The sequence below is a fragment of the Labeo rohita genome, chromosome 23 (assembly GCF_022985175.1).
Source record: "Labeo rohita strain BAU-BD-2019 chromosome 23, IGBB_LRoh.1.0, whole genome shotgun sequence".
In the NCBI taxonomy this organism is placed as follows: Eukaryota; Metazoa; Chordata; class Actinopteri; order Cypriniformes; family Cyprinidae; genus Labeo; species Labeo rohita.
Window position 1 is genome coordinate 19,965,528 of NC_066891.1, and position 20,500 is coordinate 19,986,027.

Here is a 20,500-nt window from a genome sequence, read left to right on the forward strand (position 1 = left end):
GACAATTACAGCAAATGTATTCAACTTTATGAAGGTCTTTACTGGACAGTCATTATTTGTGAATCGGTAGTAATCTGCTGTGTGCATATCGCATACTTACACATACTGATAAAACACCAATCGCTCTCATTTCCATGACAGGATCGGGTTTTTTTCAGTCGCCGAGTTATCAACCAATCCGAGGAGAATCCGAAGCCGTGAGTCAAAAACAGAAAAGGGTCAATACCGGGAGTCCAAACAGAGTGAAAATCGAGCGTCAAATTCAGAAGGGAGTCAAAAACCGAGAATCAAAATACGAAGCAAATCCAAAGCCAATAGTCGAAGTCCGAAAACAAGTCAAAAACCAAAATTCAATAGCCGAAAAATTCAAATCACTGTAGAAACTCGCCAAACACACCAACCGCACCGATCGCCAAAACTCCCAACAGAGAATTCTACTATAGAATGTTCATATATACAAGCTGCACGGCTCACGTCATAATTGCACTCTACTGATGCAGAATATATTTAATACAGTCCAGTTGTTTGATTACTATTACTTAATGCACACAGGCCTACATTAACATTTAAGACACTTAAATATAACCAAAATTAAAGCATATTTTATAATACTGAAATGCAAACAAATAATTTTCAATGCAACTACATATTGCACAATTTCCTTATACTTCAACTAAAATATAAATTTTCCAAACGTTCCTCAGCAAAGAATTTATTACAGGTCAAATTCATTCACAAACATCTGCAAAAACAATATGTACATATTAACCTAAAACACATTTTACAAAAACAAAACAGAAATAAAGCTATAATGGTAACACTTTACACTAAGGTCCATTCGTTAACATTAGTTTAGGACGTTGTACAAGACTGAATGGTTTTATTTTGGGATAAAACGGACCAGATATACATTATCCCGCTTATTACACGGCTGTTTGCCAGAAAAGTAAATAATCAGACAGGAAACATTGATCTGAGTTGAAATATTATGATATGATACGGTGCACTCATAGCACTTATTACACAACATTTCACCACATAAATAATTATGGTGATAAAACGTATTGATTAAAGACGTAAATGTTTAAAATCTGTTAGTTATCTTATAATCCATTACAGTGTAACTACAAAACAATCGTCGCAAAATGACAGTAGCTGTGTTTGTATAAAAGGAGAGAGCGAGTCCGCGAAACCAGGATGACATAATTAAATAATTGTACTCATAATATTGCAATGAGTTTTAATATTTCATGTTGTTAACCAATTGTTAACCAATGAGACATTATTGTGAAGTGCCACCTACTAAACAAAAACTGCAACTGACATGATTAAGAGGCCTGTCCCACAAAACTATTTAAAGAAATTCAATACAGGATTGGTTTCATCATCTTAGAGATCATTCGAACAATATGATGTATGATGTAGTGAGAGATACAGGACGAGTGACTCCTTTGCACATCTGAGACATGCTGATTGGTCAAATACATATTTGTGTTCTGACTGAGAACTTAAGTGGGACTGGAGTAAGTTGGTTGTGCAGTGTTTGCTACTCTACCAATGAACACCAATCTACTACATTTGTGGTACAGGTCTTATCATCCTTGCATAATAATCTTTACAATTTACTGGATTGTTGGTTGATAAAATGACAACGTTCCCCATAAATTATGAGTTACAAATTAATGAGAAAACAATACATGATATTTCAGTTGGAATAAAAAGCCAATACAGATTCAACACATGAAGGGAGTTACTTAGGTAAATGCTGCAAAGAAACTGTTGTGAGTGAATTTGAGGACCCTATGCTATTAAATTAAGTTTGTACATGTTTAATGCTGCATGTTTCTGACGTGAAGTTGAGCTTGAAGAGGACAGTCTGAGGTGTGGTGACATCAGCAACAGCTAACTCCTGTCCATCAGCCAATCCCAGCTCTTCAACACACACACAAAAATCATGGGGAATAAAAACTATAATGCTGGCAAAATTCTGAACATTTGACATCAATTTCAACTTCTGCTTTTGTGATTCTCATGGCTGGAAAACATCTCACCTTTCAATGTTTTGCAAAGATTTGGTCTTGTTCTTTCTTCAATTGAGGCAATGGTCTGAAATACACAAATAAAACCTTAATATTTAAGCATTACAGAAATTTAATAAACATCATTATATTTAGAAACAGAATTGATACTGTCTCACCTGCAGGTAGAGTGTTTTATTTTTGCCTTCAAGTGTTGCAGTGATAGCTGGAGACTTCATTTGTCTAAAAAGTTTCAAATTCAAGTAGATCAGCATTTGTAAGTTGTTTGCAGTGATAGAGAGTTAATAAGAATCATGTACTTACAGAGAAGCATTCTCAGTCAGATACTCCAGCACCTCTTGCAGTTTTGCAGATGGTGGGAACTGTAGTTTTTGAGGAACCTGACTACATGCTGAACAGTTGTCCTGTCAATCACAACAGACAATAATACAACAACTGGAACATTTCGCATTGCATACTTTCAAAAAGCTGAATCTTTGTAAAAAGACCTTAAAGTGCCCCTACTGTGCCATTTTGAGTATTGCCTTTCAAGTAGTGTGTTATGTAGCTGTATGTGAATCCAAATGATCTAAATGAGTTGTAAAACTGAAAGTGCACAATAAATAAACTTTCATAAAGTTTTTTGAAAAATGGCTTAGTACCCAGCTTTTTTTGGACCAGCTAGCTCCACCGAATCACAACCTATAAGTATAATAAATAATAGATTAGGTCTGTCATGATTCCTCGATTCGATTTGAGTACCCGATTTGAAAAAAATCCTTGATTGCATTTTGCCATGTCGAGTAACCGGCAAAACACCAGAAGTGGTGCATTCCACAGACAAGGATCAATAAAAAGCAATATGCTGCATGATATTTTAAACCCATTTAAAATAATAAAGCATAATGCTATTGTGTATTCACAAACACTATGATTCAATTAAATAAATACATGCAATGCGTGAGTGTACGTGAGTGTCAGAGCGGCTCTGTTTACAGTAAATGCTAGGGGTCGACAATTATTGGCCCAGCCAATTATCGGTGCTGATATTAAGCATTTTTATGGTTATCAGTATCTTTTTTTAAATCGTTTTACCGATAAAATAATTTATAAGCATTTAAAGAAAGTTTTTTTGTCAGATCCCTTGTTATTCTTAATTTTGACATTAATTTTCATTTTTACACCAGACATATGTCAGACATGTCTTGGGTAGCACCGGTATATTTGTAGCAGTAGCCAAAAATACATTGTATGGGTCAAAATGATTGATTTTTCTTTCATGCCAAAAATTATTAGAATATTAAGTAAAGATCATGTTCATTTAGTAAATTTCCTACTGTAAATATATCAAAACTCAATTTTTGATTAGTAATATGCAATGCTAAGAACTTCATTTGGACAACTTTAAAGGTGATTTTCTCAATATTTTGATTTTTTTTTTTGCACCCTCAGTTTTTAGATTTTCAAATAGTTGTATATCGGCCAAATATCGTCCTATCCTAACAAACCATACATCAAGCTTATTTATTCAGCTTTCAGATAATGTATAAATCTCAATTTAAAAAAAATTGAGATTTATACATTATAAATCTATTTATAATGATAGATTTATCATTATAAATCTTTTGACTGGTTTTGTTGTCCAGGGTCACATATATTGGTTCAAAATATCAGTTATCGGTCTATTTGATCTGTGATAATCGGTATCCGCGCTGAAAAACGCGCTGAATATCGGTCGACCCCTAGTAAATGCTGCTCCACACAAACAGTTATCAATTACATGTGTGAAGTATCTCAAACTCTATCTCTGCACATTGCTGTGTGTTTGGGTTTATTATATCGCTCATCTGGGAACGCAATGTGCGCTACTTCATCAGATTTATAAGGTAAATAATTTATAAAACTATGCAAACACAGGAGATTACATCTAATATCTTTCTCAATATGCTAACTGTTCATTGTGATTTCAAAATAAAAGCCTAAACCCTGATTCTGACTTACACGTTTTGATGTTCACATATTCAAGAAATTGTAGTTGTAACATTTCCATTATAAAGAAATGGCCAAATATTAAAGGTTAAGTGGAAATTGGAATTAAATGTTAAGTCAGTATTAAACAATGATTAGATCATCAGTCCGTTGGTGCCCTCTGCAGGCATTTGATATAATGCATAATGTATCTTAGCCCTATTGTTTATAATACATTATGTATTTTAAGTTTTGTTCAATAAAACCATATGATTACTTGATTTGATATTTTATTTGAACTAATTATTACCTAATTATTAATAATTAATATTATTACCTCATATTGCTATTACATATGTATTTTATGTAATTTTAAAGGCTATTGTTCGCTTAGGTCTATTTTTTAACTACAAAAAATATATTTAATTATCCAATTACGCAATTAATTATCAGAATTAATCGCTAATTACCAAAATAATTGTGACAGCCCTATATAGATGTTTATATTTTCTGTCGAGTGTTCAAAATATAGAACTATGACAATGGGCATATCATTTCTGCCACACGTTATACATGACAGACCAATCACAAGAGACTGGGCCGTCTGACCAATCAGAGCAGAGTAGGCTCACGGAAAGGAGGCATTTAGAGAGACTTAATCTTTAAACTGCTTTGAACAAATCATTTGAGAATCACTAAAAAATGAGGTGATATTAAATGCATATCTTGAGAAAACAAAAGTATTTTTTGACCTTGCATGCATGCAAACCTATTGTAGGGGACTCCTAAAACAATATATAACATATACCTTAAAAATGGCATAATAGGGGCAATTTAAATGAGAGTTTGTAACTTGTGTAACAGGTAAAAGATTAAAAATGCCATCATTACCTTTCTTTCTGCTTCAAATGTGTAAGTATACAATCCATCCACATCATTAAAAACCAGATAGTTATTCAATGGGATATATGCACTGAAAGAAAACAGACATACATAAATTAAGGACTAGATTAGATAACTAGTAAAAGTAACTAGTAATCGTTTAAATACACATTTTGCACATTTTAAATACGGTTAAATGTTTGGAAATGTGGCTTGGTTCGTAAGATCTAAATATTAAATGTTTTCACAATAAATGTGTGTTGTTTTTTTGTGGCCATGAAACAAACTTGAAATGTCAAAACAATGACAGAGATGGAAGCAAAACATATAGATTATTTACCTTGTAGCAATTTTAAAAACTTCTGTGGCGCAAGCAGCTGAAAATGGGGGGTACAAAAATTAAAACTCAACTATATAAATTATAGGATGAAAACAGTTGGTTTTTTCTCAGTTTCAATTCATACCAGCGATAACTGCATTTGTGGATGCAACAGCAGGGATGATTCGCTTAACCACACCTGAAAGAACAACATGAACATCTTAGAATTACAGTCTATAAGAAAGCAATCCTGAAGTTTCTCAGATACATTAGTCTGGCCAGCTTTACCTTGAGTAAGTCTGTAGGTGACACCAGTGATATTGAACTCAGCTGCTCTCTTTAAAGATTCCTGGAACACCCACTGAACATGTTCTGGGTTATCACCATCAAGGCCAACAGCATCTGCAGACACACAACAATCACACATCAGTGATATTCAATGCATCGTCAAGGGTCATATACACTCTTGAAAACTTTTTGGGTGGAGAAATGGGTGAAAACAAAGAGCTTACACACCTCCAAAGGGTTTGTCTTTGGGCCACTGCAGCACTCTCACATACTCTATACAGTGCTCTGGTAGCCGTGGCATTGAGGCAATAGTGCACATTGGGAAAGTGATCTGAAGAGAACACAGATAAAAGCAGACAGTCAGTTCATCTCAGCACTAGCAGTAATGTACTATTGTATGGTCACAGCAAACCCTTAATTTACAGTGATGAATGGAATTAGCAGCATATGAGGGTGAGACTGCAGTACTTGTGGTGGGTAAAGCTCCAGTGTGCAGTCTATACAGGCTGTCATTCCCGGCAGGATGACTCTTGCATTCCCCTTAAAGCCCTCGGTCCCCCCATCTATCAGAGGAATGATAGAGCTGGGATCCAAAACTCCATCTTCATAAGAGAGCAGGGACAACTGAAGAGAAACCACACCAACTACAGTTAAACCAAAACACATCTGTCAGGGTTTATAGCTACTGTGGCAGACATGAAATAATGGTAAGTTAACTACAATACTGCATATTACTCTTCATGTAATAAATAAAATATTTTTCATAGTTAAACGCATTTTAAATATTAGAACTGACCAGCATCCCATTGATCCAGCGCCTGGCAATGATCGAGTCCAGCCCACAAACAATAATATGAAACTCTACAGGGCAAAGAAGAAATATTCATCGATCAGATGACTATAAATACTTCATAGAGATGGTTTCAGATCCAATGAAAAATCTGCACTCACGTCTATAAAATGAAGCATCAAAATCTTGAATTTTTTTAAAGTGTCTGAAATCAAATTAAGAAAATACAATATTTGCATTTGTATTATCAGCACTTCAGTAAGTGTAAAGTCACAACAGAGGCATTAGCGTGAAGGATACGGTACAACATTACAACCAGGAACACGCTGGTTTATAAACTCAGCTGCCACATCTGCTTTAGGTCGTCCAACATCTTTGGACCTTTAGGAAGTTAGGCATAAACAAAATTAAATAATGTAGGTGCCAACAATCTTGTACACTACCAAAAGTTTTTTAAACAGTAAGATTTTTAATGTTTTTTTTTTAAATTCTGCTCACCAAGCCTGCATTTATTTGATCCAAAACAGAGCAAAACCAGTAAAATTGTGAAATATTTCTACTATTTAAAATAACTGCTTTCTATTTGCATATATTTTAAAATGTAATTTATTCCTGTGATCAAAGCTGAATTTTCAGCATCATTGCTCCAGTCTTCAGTGTCACATGATCCTTCAGTAATCATTCTAATATGCAGATTTGCTGTTAAAGAAACATTTTTATTATTATTAATATTTAAAACAGTTGAGTACTTTTTTCAGGATTCTTTGATGAATAGAAAGATCCAAAGATCGACATTCATCTGAAATAAAAAAGCTTTTGTAACATTATGCACTATTATAAAAATGAATACTTTTATTACATTAAAAGCAAGGATGCTTTAAATTAATCAAAAGTGATGATAAAGACATTTATAATGTTACAAAAGATTTCTATTCTATTTAGCTGTTTTCGACATAATAATACTGTTTTTTGAGCAGCAAATCAGAATATTAGAATAACTTATGAAAGATCATGTGACTGGAGTAATGATGCTAAAAATTCAGCTTTGAAATCACATGAATAAATTACATTTTGAAATATATTCAAATAGAAATCTTATTTTTTTAATACTTTAATTTTGCTGTACTTTGGATCAAATAAATGCAGGCTTGGTGAGCAGAAGAGACTTAAAAATCCTGGTAGTGTGTATCTGTTTTAAAATTCACACAGTCGTACCTAAAGAGAAACTGTCTGTTGAGGTTGGAGACATCAATGATGTCCATATCCACAACATGAATATGACGAAAACCTGACAGAGCCTTAAAAAAAAAAGTATTAGCAAGATTTCACTAAAAAACAAAAATCAGGGACTGGATTAAAAATATAGATGATAAGACCTTACCAGGTTTTTCAGTAGATCACAGCCAAGACCTCCAGCTCCAATGACCAGGATTTTGCATGTTTCCAACAGAAACTGTAACGTCTTTTTAAATAAGAAAAAAAAAATCCAAATATAAAAATAAATATTACAGAATAAATACAAAGTACTAAACAGTCAGCAAAATTGCCCAAACTTTTTCACCTCCTCACTAGGTTCAAAGTCTGGGTGTGTGAAAGGACCCGTTCTCTCAAGGAACTTCTGCACATGACTCCAGCGGCCATCCCAGTCACCAACACTGCAACCTTCAACTGCCATGCTAGCAAAAAAAGCAAAATGAAAAAAACATATACTTAATATACATGTAATAACCACTATAATCTAAAACAACAGTATTACCTACACTAAACAACCGTAAATGAAGGAATAATAGTTACGGCTTGTATTTCTAAATGCAATATTTGATAAATGTTATCTGAAAGTCTATAAATCTTATTTTTTGCACTCCAAATAATGAATTTACAAACATTTAACTCACATTGTTATTGTGATGCAGATGTTTTAAAATGCCAAAGTATACGAACACGGTTTATCCGTCAGTGAGCTTTCTGAGTACTGTCAATATAATATTTTTTAAATTAAAACAAGCATTACTTGTAGCACATGCTGTATAACACAGTAAACAATCAACTGAAACTTACTGGAATAACACTTGACGTGGTTTAAAACTATTAGATCGTAACGAACGCGACAACGTCTAAAAGACAATCACAATTAAAGCTCAGGTTTAATTAAAGTGATAATGACAGCTCTGTCTGAACACACACCAGTGTTGCATCTAATAAAAACCATCGGATTTAATTATTCTGCACGACATACAGTAATGTTAAAATTCATTAGCAGCCTCTAGTGTTATTAACAAGCCTATCTGCATAACACTTCCATATTATGTGTGCTATTAATATCCTGCACTTCACAAATTAAAACCCGATTAGTTATTAGATTCAAGTTACTTTCTCCGCGTTGTTTACAAGTCAAATGCAGGATGAATTTTCACAGTCCCTATGCTGAGCAATCCTCAAACCTGCAGCCAGCTCTTAGCATTTCATCACTAACTTCTCAGTCAGCGCCGCTATTCTCCTTCTTTTCTTCTCCCTGAAAAGAAGAAACGAGAGAAGGTTGAAATAAGCTTGCATACGACGACATATTCGTGTAATGATGTAGTAATGAGTTCATCTGTTCTCATTGCTCATTCAGCGGCACTTACGGCTCTTCTCCATCCGCCATACTTTCAGCGTCCCATTCCTACCCATCCTGCTTTGCGGCGACGCATCTCTCATAGTGCAAGTTGAAACGCTCACCTTTTCCATTATTATGACTAACTATCGCCACTTGGAGGCCTGCAACCCACATCAAACGTCATTTAATTAGACAGAAATAGATTTTTTTCTTTGCAGATTTGTGCTGGAGGGATGAAGCACAGCTTCATGAAATGCATTGGTTATCTGAAAAAAGCAAATGTGGTTTAAGTAAGAATGTATATTATGTATACAGCACAAAACTAAATACTGTGCCTGTGCTTGTGTACATACATCATCATGCTAGAATTTAATTTTTACACTGACCATGAAAATCACAATGACTGGACTTTTACTATGCCTTTATAATTTATTTTCTTATATTCATAGATATGCTTTATGTAACGTTCCGCAAAATAGGTTGTTTTAATCTTTCAATTATGCTGTTGTTGATACCAACACATTTTATGATGGTACACGACATGATTTTTCAGCCTTTCTGTATTTCTAATATTCTTTTTAAGATGTAAAGCATTTTATGTTTAAAGCAAGCCATCAAAAACGACCAATAGAAAAAAGAAGTGTTAAATAAATAATGCATTTCTATGGAAACAAACATAAGTCTGATTTATTACATCTTATGGTTATTGTATTGCATGAGTTAGATGAAAGATTATGTTTGATTTTAATTTTAAGTTAGAGATTAACGATTACAAGAGCTGCAAACCTGAACTTATAATACCACAATTTCTTACACAATAAGACAATCTATATTTGACATACTTTTGTTTATCTTTGATAATACATGACCCTGAGCCACAAAAACAGTCAAAAGGGTCAATTATTAAAAATTGAAATTTAAACAGAGAGAGAGAGAGAGAGAGAAAATCGCCTTTAAAGTTGTCCAAATAAAGTTCTTAGCAATGCATATCACTAATTAAAAATTAAGTCGATAATTTTGACCCATACAATGTATTATTGGCTATTGCTACAAATATACCTGTGCTATCTGTGACTGGTTTTGTGGTCTAAGGTTACATATCATTATTCTCATTTTTATTTACTCTTCTTCAAAATGTATTTTATTATTTCACACACAACGTCAAAGGTATTTATAACCAGAAAAACAACCCTATTCAAATATATGCTGTTACAAATTATAACCAGCAAATGTACTGAAACTTTATAAGTTCAACACCCTTAAGAACTTTATTATATTTTAATAACATCATCATAGTATCAAAAATATTTTTCATTTTAATTCGATGCAAAATGTCCTCATTTCATGCTTATCCTTCGCTAAATTTTTAAACACCCTCAAGGTGCTAAACCTTCACTGGTTCAATTTATGAATCATCCAGTGTGTAGAAAGTTTCACACTGTCTCAGTTAAAGTTGATTATGGCTTAAACTACTTTTCTTTATCTGTAAATGCTTTTTGTACCCTGACCCTTGACAAACACTTCATCCTTAACCTATTTCCAGCACTTTACAACTAGTCTGGCATTTGACCCAGAGTAGTATTTATTACGGTACTAATAAACATGAAAACCTGGAGGAAATTAAATTATGCCATATTCACACTGTTTGTGTGTTTTAATAACATGGATAATGAAAAGAAAGTCAAGTGTCTTCGAAAGAGGCCTAAAACAACATGACACACCTGTTGCCTCCTTGCAACACAAAACATTTCTCCGCAATCTCAGTTCACATAACACCCTTTGAATGTGGCTAAATGTCTTTTACTCTCCTGAAAGAACCCTAAAACTTTAATATGTTTATTACACTGATTAAATGAGCCTAGCTTGACTATCTCACGGTAATAACATTATCTGACTAAAATGGATTTGGAAATAGTTAAAATAAAATAATCTAATCAACTGATTAACCATTTTTCAATGTGAATGAGTGGGTAGTAAAGGACTGTTGCTGAGTGCGGTCATCCAATCGTGGTTTGCGGGCATCTTGCGTTCTTCAGACTCCCATCCCACTTTTACTCATAAAAGAATCCTGGCTGGCAGGCCAGGCAGTAGCTAATTAGTTAGCTACTATTCGACAGCAGGCTTAACCAGGTCAATCCGGCCTGTGGATACTTTAACATTTCTCCATTTTCTATCCACACAGACCAACGCGGCGTGCGAGCAGATGCTCTAGATCGCAAACATTTGCGCGTCTTAAGTGCAGTTTCCATTGCATTTAGCTAGTTTCGCACAGCTCCGTGCTACAGAAAGAGCTTTCCAGCAGCAGGAGACACCTGGATTTCAGCTGCAAAAACCAGCACTCCATTGGTTTTAAAATAAGATTGCAATTTGGACTAACAAAAGTCTTTCAATCTGTGTGCACAATGGCGAGACCTTCAAGGTAAGCGCGTTTTGTTTGTCTCTTGCGTTACAGTAAATCGCAGGTTCGCACATGATGCGATCTGTATGTGGGTCTCTCCATGTTTGCTAAATGCTAAGTGGCTAACCAGCATTTTCTACGCGTGTTTACATTACGAGTCAAAACAGCAAAAAACCACACGTAAACGCGTAGGTTTGTGTCTCTTTACGCACGTATAGATTTATTTTCAGTGAAAACACAGCTAAATCGTTTTTGCATTCACAGACGTAGGTTTGCTAACCGCAAGCAGACAGTATCAAATAAAAAAAGCGGGATAGTAGTTCACGCTTGTGGCTAATTAATGTTATTCAAAAACAACCAGCTAGCCACTGTTGCCAAAAAAACAAAAACATTTGGTTTACGACTATATCGTAATTTGTTGAAAATGTGGTATGCTGATAACGTATTGCGGTGGAAGTTTCACGTGTTTTCCACAGTTAGCCCCGTGAGCATTAGTGTTAGTTTAGCGGCGGCGTGTTTGAGCAGCAGCGCAGCGTGAAACTCCAGCAGCGCAGTGCGCGCCATTACTTCACATACACGACTTGAGCCATTTCTCCTGCAAACTTGTGTTTTTAATTAACGCACTTTAAGGTTGGATCTGTTTTCAATCAGAAATTAAGACATTTACATAGGTAGTCAACAAACGTGTTTACATTTGGCGATAAATGTATATTTAAATGCGCCCTTGTTGTTTTCGTAACGCTGTTATGAACCAACGGGTGACGTTAACACTGGCAACATGTTGTTTGTCATCTGTCAGACTGTATTTTTTGTTTAATATACGAGTTCTCTCGGAGCTCGGGAGGGAATGTCGGTATAATTTATGGATTGAGGAGGTCCTGTGGGCAGTGAATATAATGTGACCTGCAGGGCCTGTAGTTCAATGCCCCTATCCGAGCAGAGTCCCTCCCCACACTGCTGCTGTTGGCATGGCAATTAACCTACTCCAACATGGCACCCCTGTCTCCTCTGCCCCTTCAGTCAAGCCACACAGCTTTAAATAAGAGGAATGACAGCTCTGTTGCTATATGGAGGATGAATAATTTTTTAATAATAATAAATGCGCCACCATTACTTTCTAGTTTTATTTATTTCAGAGAATACAGTTAAGTTTTTTTATAACCTGGGGAAACTTTCTGCTGCATTCAAATCAGTTTTTATTCCAGATAAAATTATTAAAATGTAAAACTAACTGAACTTCAGCCAAAGTTACATTTATAAAGTAATAAGCTAAGCGTCTGCTATAACTATTGACATTGGAATGGAAGCATGGAAGCATGTAAATGCGTTAATATTGTGCTATAAAACTATAAATATAACTCGAAGACCCTTGTCGTGAACTAATGTTTAGGTCATAGATAATAAATGATTTATAAACATATATTGCATGTGTGTTTACTCTCTTGTGAGTCATGTACTTTTCCTTTCATGTTCCTTTCATGTACAGGAATAAAAGGGTTGTTGACTATGCACAATTCCAGGAGTCTGACGATGCAGGTAAGCTCCTCTAATGCAGATATCCTGTTGCATGCGTCACCATTGTTTCTCACTTTACAGGGTTCCCACAATCACAGTCTGAAAGTGTTTTCTTTCATGTTTGGAAGTCATGGAAATGCGTAAAAAATAAAAAACGAATGGAAAAGAGTTCTAATTAATGTTAAATAATGACACTGTGCTGCATTAATACTTTAGTAGATGCAGTGCTTTGAAGTCGTGCTGTTTTCTAACCTGATTCAACTTGATACAGATGAGGAATATGGAAGAGAAGCGGATCGACCTGAGAAAACCTCTGTAAAGCGCAGGTCAGTGTGTTTGAATAATTATAGTATTGTTAAATAGTAAATATGTAGCAAATGAAACTAAACTGATAAATAGTGGTTGTAAAAGTGTGATATTTCACTTTAAGCACCACTGTCATATTTGCATGTATTTATTTTAGCACGCCTCCATTTGGAATGTTATTTATGAGCTGCATACATATTCATTAGACTGTTAGTTTTATTTAAATTCATAGGGGGCTGTAATTTTATCTGATCTTCATCTTATTTTATTTTAAAAATAAATGCTGTATCTCTTTTTATGCAGTGATGATTCTCGAGTCAAGGACCACAAGAGTAAGTCCATTTTTATTTTGCTTATTTACTTGCTATTATTTTATATTAATATTTAGGTGTTTTATTATTAAATAATTTTTTATTCAGTTATTGAATATTCTGACAAAATGTTTTTTTGTTCTCATATTTCAGAGGATTTCAGTGATGATGACAATGACTATGGAGAGGATGAGGAAGAGGATGATGATGGTGGTGACAGTGATTTTGATGCTAAAGAGGCCAGCAGGGGGAGACAGGCAACAGCTAAACGGAAAAGGGCTGCAGGTATTACCAATATAAACACTGAATGACTGCTTCATTCATTACATAAAGTCATTCAGTCGTTGCTGATTACATGGATGGTTTAAGATACTTGTGCACATCTGACATTCAGCCTTGTAAATGATCTCTTATTTTAGCCTTTTCATTAAATTCTAAATATATTACGTAATATAAGTTAAATGACAATAATTGCTTGTATTCTTCAAGTAGCAACCTGTGTTAAGACACTATTTTTATTAATATTTTAAATTAGTTTTATCTTTGTATTTTCTGTTTTCATTTAAATTTGAGTTAAAGTCATAGTAATTGTGTTGTTTTATTTATTTTCTAAATTATGTTTGTAGTTTGTCTATATAGTTTCAAGTTAAACTAAATGAAATTAAGATTTTGGCAACAAGCCAAAGCCACAAGATATAAAAGGCGTTTTTTTTTTAATATTTTATTTCAGTTAAGAATTTATTTCGTTTCAAGTTTAAAGTTTATTTACTTTTCTGCTTAGCAATACTGAGATTGAATTAATGTAGAAAGTACATTCAAAGGTAAAATTGCAAGAAAAAACAGAAATATAAAATATATGAGAAATATTCTAAACATGTTCAATAATTCTACACCAAATAATAATAAGATATACATATGCACACTTACAGTTGAAGTCAAAAGTTTACATACCTTGCAGAATCTGCAAAATGTTAATTATTTTATCAAAATAAGAGGGATCATACATAATGCATGTTATTTTTTATTTAGCACTGACCTGAATAAGATATTTCACATAAAAGATGCTTGCATATAGTCCACAAGAGAAAGTTAAATTATAAAAATGACCCGGTTCAAAAGTTTACATACACTTGATTACATACACCTGAATGATCCAAAGCTGTTTTTTGTTTTGTTTTGTTTTTTTTGTTTAGTAATAATTGCTAATGTGTTTCTTGTTTGTCCTGAACATTTAAACTGCCTGCTTCAGAAAAATCCTTCAGGTCCCACAAATTGTTTGGTTTTTCAGCATTTTTGTGTATTTTAAACCCTTTCCAACAATGACTGTATGATTTTGAGATCCAGCTTTTTACACTGAGGGATTCATATGCAACTATTACAGAAGGTTCAGATGTTCACTGATGCTTCAGAAAGAAACCTTATTTTGTCTTCTGGAAAACATTGAAGTATCTTCTGTAGCTTCTGAAGTCCAGTACTAAAAAAAAAAAAAAGATATTTAGGCAAAATAAGAAAAATGTACACATTTTCGTTCTGTTCGAAAGTTTTCTCAATGCATAATTTTTCCTTCTGAAGCATCAGTGAGCATTTGAACCTTCTGTAATAGTTGCATATGAGTCCCTCAGTTGTCCTCAGTGTGAAAAGATGGATCTCAAAATCATACAGTCTTTGTTGGAAAGGGTTCAAATACACAAAAACGCTGAAAAACCAAAGAATTTGTGGGACCTGAAGGATTTTTCTGAAGGACAGCAGGCAGTTTAACTATTCAGGACAAACAAGGGACTCATGAACAACTATCACACAGCTGTGGATCATTCAGGTAACAACACCGTATTAAGAATCAAGTGTATGAAAACTTATAAACGGGGTCATTTTTATAAATTCAACTATTATTTTATCTTGTGGACTATATGTAAATGTCTTTTATGTGAAATACTTTATTCAGGTCAGTAGTAAATAAAAAATAACATGCATTTTGTATGAGCCCTCTTATTTTGGTCAAATAATTAACATTTTGCAGATTCTTGACCAGAAACTTTTGACTTCAACTGTAGCTCTGTCCATACATAGACAAAATTAATTATTTAAATAGTAAGCAGTAAAAATTTAAAATCCAAAATAAGGGAAAAATAGCTTAGTTTGACTAGTAGTGTATAATGTTAAATATAAACATCCCACCTCACAAACATTAATCTGCCAGTAGGCAGTGATTAACATTTTATCTATTAAACTCCATGCAATATCTATTGTAAATAATAGTTTCAATTTCATGCTTTAGTTCATTCAGTCTAAAATGCAATTTTGGTTGTTTATTCCTTTTTACAATCATAGTCAGCCACTCTAATTAACTTGCTTTTATTCACTTAGGCAAAGTAACATTTCCATGCCTGAGTTTGTGATTTGTTTATGCATTTTGCATATTAATGCATAGTTAATAAACCTTCGGCTTGTGTTAATTAACCATGCATCTGCTCTTTGACGCACAGACGACAGTGATGATGATGGCAAGGTTGTGAGGAAGAAAGGCCGGCAAGTGCGTCAGGCTGCCACTAAAGCTGCATCCAAACAGAGGGAGATTCTTCTTGGGGATGGAGGAAGTGAGGATGAGGAGGGAGAGGAAGAAGAGGAGGAAGACGACAGTGACGTTTACACCGGGGGTATGACGAGTATTATGTTATAGTCAAAATCTTAGGTAAACAGATATTTGTTGATCTAATTTAAACTTCCCTCTTCTGCTCACAGAAGATTCAGGCAGCGATGAAGACTTCATGGTTGAGGATGACGACGATGACAGCGATTATGGCCGACCCAAACGGAAGAACTCGAAAGTGAGCAGAAGAAGCAAAGACAAGAAATCCCCTAAACCGAAGATAAGGGCTTCAGGTAAAGCCACCCAGAACTGTAAGACCTTCGTAATTAATCACTTCCTCCTTTAATTAATTAAGAACTTCCTCCAGATGCCTTTAACTGTCACAGTTACAGTAATCAAGTCAATTATCTTTTCCCAGCGACCCGAGGGCCCAAGAAGAGGAGAGGAAAGCGTCAGACGAAGGTGAAGAGGGTTGTAAAGAAGGCCTCGCCTAAAGCCGAAGACGAAGATATCGAGAGCAACAAGGAGGAGGAGGAAGAAGAGGAAGCGCAAGAGGAGGACAAAAAGGAGGCGCCCGCCGCCAAGAAGAAGCAGGATGATGAAAGTGGCGCCGAAGGAGAGGAAAACAATGACAACGGAGAAAAGGAGGAGGAGGAGGAAAAAGAGAATGAGAATGAGAAAGAGGAAAAGGACGATGTTTCTGAGGAGGAAGCTCCATCAGGTGAAGACTGAGCTCTTTCGCCTGCTGGTGAACGTGTCTGTTATCTGTTTTTCTTAACGAGGAGCAGTAGAGTTTATTTCCCACAATACTCAAAGAGTGTTTTGGATGTTTGTTATGTCTCTCAGCTTGTAAATACCATATCTCAAAACGAAATCTGTAAAGTATCATCAGACCTACCCTAAAACTGTACGGTTTGGCCTAATCCGGAAATGCGGTCTTTCATATTAATATTTATCAATGTTTCAATTAGGGCTTTGCGACCGAAACCATTTTGTTACAGTTGACCTTCGATGTATAACAAAGGACGAAGATGATTTGCCCAAAAAATAAAATACAGACTATACTGTAGGCTCTGTAGTTTATGGGCATCTTAAAAATTTTTCAAAACGCATTTGAAAACCATAACTGCTCGTTTAATTCCCAAACAAAGCATTTTTTGTGACTTTTAATGTACATGATCTCATCCCAGCTGCGTTGACCGGTGAAAACACACAGGCTTCTAATGAACATATACGCTTGTCGTCATGAACTGCACTGGATTGTTGTGGCTGCAGTTCAGTCACGTGATTTCCTTGCTACATCGACTGTACGTTACATAGCTGTAGTACGCTACTTTCTCCCACTTTCCGTGCAGTTATTTCTTGATTCAGTCTAGTAAATCAGCTTTTTCTGTCTGAGCATTTGAACTAAGATGAATTTTTCTATGGTTGTATTGAACCTCTTTCATGGTTGGCATGCTTTCATGTACGTGGTGCGAAGTACGTCGGTGGGCGGAGCTCTCGGGCTCTGACGTGAACCTTCAGGATGAGTGATGTCAGAAGTGAGCTAGTGAAAACCTTATTATTGACCTCTGTGATGCTTCATGTGTGCATTTTTTAAGGATATTTTGATGCTTATAGATGCCTTTTTAATGAGCGGTCCGTCGAGCCATTAGAATGGTGAAAACGAGCTGAATTCAGTGCACACCACCCATAGCTTTCTCAGCTGCATATGACTATTTTTATTGCTTGTATCTCCATCCTAATCTGTAGCCTTTCAGCCTATATCATAATTTATCCAAAATAAATGTTTGTTTTAATTACGCTATTCTGATTTTTGTAAAATTTGTTTTACAAGGAAAAAATAAAATGTATCTTTAAAGAAATCAAGTAGTTGCTGACCTGTTCTTCACATTTTTTAAAACAGCATAAACATGACATCATGATGTTTTACTTAGCCTCTTTCAGATTAAAGATTAAAGTTCACTTAGAGAACAAACATTTACAGATAATTTACTCACCCCCTTGTCATCCAAGATGTTTGTGTCTTTGTTTCTTAAGTCGATAAGAAATTATGTTTCTTGAGGAAAAAATTTGGGTAATTATGTCCATATGTCCATTATGTCCACTTAAATTGTGCTCCAAGTTTGAACTTCAAAAATGTAGTTTAAATGCATCTTCAAATGGCTCTAAACGATCCCAGCCGAGGAAGGAGGGTCTCATCTAGCAAAACGATCGGTCATTTTCGAAACAAATTGATAATATCTATACTTTTTAACCTCAAACGCTCGTCTGAGTGAACTGTTTTTTTTTTCCGGTTCAAAACGGTTAATACAGTTAGGGTATGTCGGAAAACTCCCATCTTGTTTTCTTCACCAACTTCAAAATCGTACTTTATTGCTGCAGAAGTACCGACCCAGTGTTTACAAAGTGAACATGCAAAGAAGATCAAACCCCCTTTACAAAAAAAAAAAAAAAAAAAGGTAAACCAACGATGTAGGACGATTTTGACGTTGAAGAAGAAAACGAGACGGGACTTTTTCGACATACCCTTACCCTAACTGTATTAACCCGAATTACACCGACTACGCATGCACATCACAAAGACAAAGACGAGGTTAAAAGGTTTATAAATTGTCAGTTTGTTTCGAAAATGATCGTTTCGCTAAATAAGACCCTTCTTCCTTGGCTGGGATCGTTTAGAGCCCTTTTAAGCTGAATTTAAACTGCATTTTGGAAGTTCAGACTCGTGAGCACCATTCAAGTCCACTATATGGACAACATTCCTGAAATGTTTTCCTCAAGAAACATAATTTCTTATCGACTAAAGAAGGAAAAACATCTTGGATGACAAGGGGGTGAGTAAATTATCTATAATTTTTTGTTTTGGAAGTGAGCTTCTCCTTCCAAGTGCTGGATGAATATTGTTGAAACGCAACTCCCTCTTGAGTTCTTACCGGTTTGAAGAAGATCAGAAAAGATTTATCTTTGACGTGCAGCTGTTTTATGTTTGTACAGTTCCTTGAGGTATCCTACATGCTGTTTTTATAACCAACACTGTACATCCCATGATGGCCGAATATAGTTAAAAATCACACAAGCAATAACTTAAGAGAAATACTACTTTTTCTTTTACTCTTATTTGTTTTTGTGCACATAAGATGTAAAGATCTTTCTGGAGGAGTTCAGCTGAGCAAAATTTGCTTTTATACAAATAGAAAATAGTTTGGCAATGGCCTCTAGCATTTTTAGGAGATTTTTCAGCAGTTCACAATAAAATACTTAAAGGGATAGTTCACCCAAAAATGTTCAAGGCCCAGAAAGGGAGTAAGGACATCATTAAAATCAATCAGTGATTAATGTTTTGTACTCTCATAAATGTGTGATGGAGACTGAGACAGAAGAGAAGAAATAGTTGAATAAAGTCGTTATTTTTTTCTTTGCGCACTAAAAAGTATTCTTGTAGCTTTATAAAATTATGGTTGAACCACTGATGTCATATGGACTATTTTAAGGATGTCCTTACTACCTTTCTGGGCCTTAAACATAGTAGTTGTGTTGCTGTCTATGCAGGGTCAGAAAGCTCTTGGATTTCATCAAAAATATCTTAATCTGTGTTACGAAGATGAACGAAGGTCTTATGGGTTTGGGATGACATGAGGGTGAGTAATTAACGACAGAATTGTATTTTTGGGGTAAACTATCCTATTAAGGGCAGTGTTGGGGAAAGTTACTTTTAAAAGCAATGCATACAATTGTAATACTCCCTAAAAAAAAGTAACTAATTGCGTTACTTAGTTACTTTTTATGGGAAGTAATGCGTTATGTTACTTTTTCTCATTTGGGCTGGGTTTGCTTGTTTGTTTTTACTATAAAAATTTTTTGGCAAATGTAAAAACCCCTTCACACCAAAAGTGAAATGAGTAATCCCAAGGCATTCTGGATTGCCTGAAGAATAGGACACCAGAGAAAAAAGTTCAACAGTCTTCAGCAATATTTAAAAAAAGAAAGAAACACAAATTTTATGTTCTTCTAAAGTCATTTTTGCTTATTAGCCCAGTTGAATTGGATCATCAAAGGTCAGCAGCAAAGACACTGGCAAATAAAATGAGATTTAATACATAAAGAATATTTGTTATTCAACATATTTAATTATTGTAGGTTTGCGTCATATTCTGAGTTTGCATTTCACTGTTTTTATTCATTTCAAGGAATTCTGAATCAGCGCACACAACGTCTCTGCACTTACGATTTCTCTCAACATGGGAACAGGAGAGCTGTCAGTCAATAAATGGGAAAACAAAGTGCAGATATTTTCTTGTTAAATAAAAAGGAATTCATTACATAACTAGTTATTTGGAAAAAGTAATCTGATTACGTAACTTACGTAACTTGTAATTCGCTACCCCAAACACTGCTTAAAGGAGAAGTTGACTTCCAGAACAAAAATTTACAGATAATTTACTCACCCACTTGTCATCCAAGATGTTTGTGTCTTTCTTTCTTCAGTCGTAAAGAAATATTGTTTATTGAGGAAAACATT

At 34.7% G+C, this 20,500-nt stretch overlaps 2 protein-coding genes across 7 annotated transcripts; one reads left to right on the top strand and one right to left on the bottom strand.

Annotated features, from left to right (window-relative positions):
* Window positions 1-696: 696 nt before the first annotated feature.
* LOC127155243 (NEDD8-activating enzyme E1 catalytic subunit) lies at window positions 697-9,026 on the bottom strand. 5 transcript variants are annotated; one of them, XM_051097349.1, is made up of 19 exons: window positions 8,890-8,929; window positions 8,636-8,777; window positions 8,161-8,237; window positions 7,827-7,941; window positions 7,647-7,727; window positions 7,481-7,563; window positions 6,566-6,646; window positions 6,427-6,470; window positions 6,272-6,336; window positions 5,944-6,099; window positions 5,704-5,806; window positions 5,476-5,589; window positions 5,333-5,386; window positions 5,209-5,245; window positions 4,878-4,959; window positions 2,343-2,443; window positions 2,198-2,261; window positions 2,052-2,106; window positions 697-1,932 (listed from the first exon to the last, which is right to left on the bottom strand). In XM_051097349.1, the coding sequence occupies exons 4-19, from the start codon at window positions 7,938-7,940 to the stop codon at window positions 1,814-1,816; spliced, it is 1,353 nt and encodes a 450-aa protein (XP_050953306.1). In that variant the 5' UTR covers window position 7,941; window positions 8,161-8,237; window positions 8,636-8,777; window positions 8,890-8,929; the 3' UTR covers window positions 697-1,813. The 5 variants fall into 5 exon arrangements, with proteins under 5 accessions (XP_050953306.1, XP_050953303.1, XP_050953304.1 ...); XM_051097346.1 differs by lacking the exon at window positions 8,161-8,237 and having other exon boundaries at window positions 8,739-8,777; window positions 8,890-9,026; XM_051097347.1 differs by lacking the exon at window positions 8,161-8,237 and having other exon boundaries at window positions 8,707-8,777; window positions 8,890-8,947.
* Window positions 9,027-10,905: 1,879 nt separating this feature from the next.
* Window positions 10,906-17,843, top strand: nucks1b (nuclear casein kinase and cyclin-dependent kinase substrate 1b). Of its 2 annotated transcripts, none has more exons than XM_051096955.1 (8): window positions 10,906-11,280; window positions 12,746-12,795; window positions 13,046-13,100; window positions 13,384-13,412; window positions 13,545-13,676; window positions 15,875-16,045; window positions 16,131-16,289; window positions 16,397-17,843. In XM_051096955.1, the coding sequence occupies exons 1-8, from the start codon at window positions 11,264-11,266 to the stop codon at window positions 16,708-16,710; spliced, it is 927 nt and encodes a 308-aa protein (XP_050952912.1). In that variant the 5' UTR covers window positions 10,906-11,263; the 3' UTR covers window positions 16,711-17,843. The 2 variants fall into 2 exon arrangements, with proteins under 2 accessions (XP_050952912.1, XP_050952913.1); XM_051096956.1 differs by having other exon boundaries at window positions 10,908-11,280; window positions 16,131-16,271.
* The last annotated feature ends 2,657 nt before the right edge of the window (window positions 17,844-20,500 follow it).

Coding starts and splice junctions, on each gene's coding strand:
- nucks1b (XM_051096955.1), top strand. Junction 13,677..15,874: donor TAAACGGAAAAGGGCTGCAG/GTATTACCAATA, acceptor TTTGACGCACAG/ACGACAGTGATGATGATGGC. Junction 16,290..16,396: donor AGGTAAAGCCACCCAGAACT/GTAAGACCTTCG, acceptor ATCTTTTCCCAG/CGACCCGAGGGCCCAAGAAG.
- LOC127155243 (XM_051097346.1), bottom strand. CDS start 8,909: ATGGCGGATGGAGAAGAGCC. Junction 8,778..8,889: donor ATGGCGGATGGAGAAGAGCC/GTAAGTGCCGCT, acceptor TCTTCTTTTCAG/GGAGAAGAAAAGAAGGAGAA. Junction 4,960..5,208: donor GTTTTTAAAATTGCTACAAG/GTAAATAATCTA, acceptor GTTTTCTTTCAG/TGCATATATCCCATTGAATA.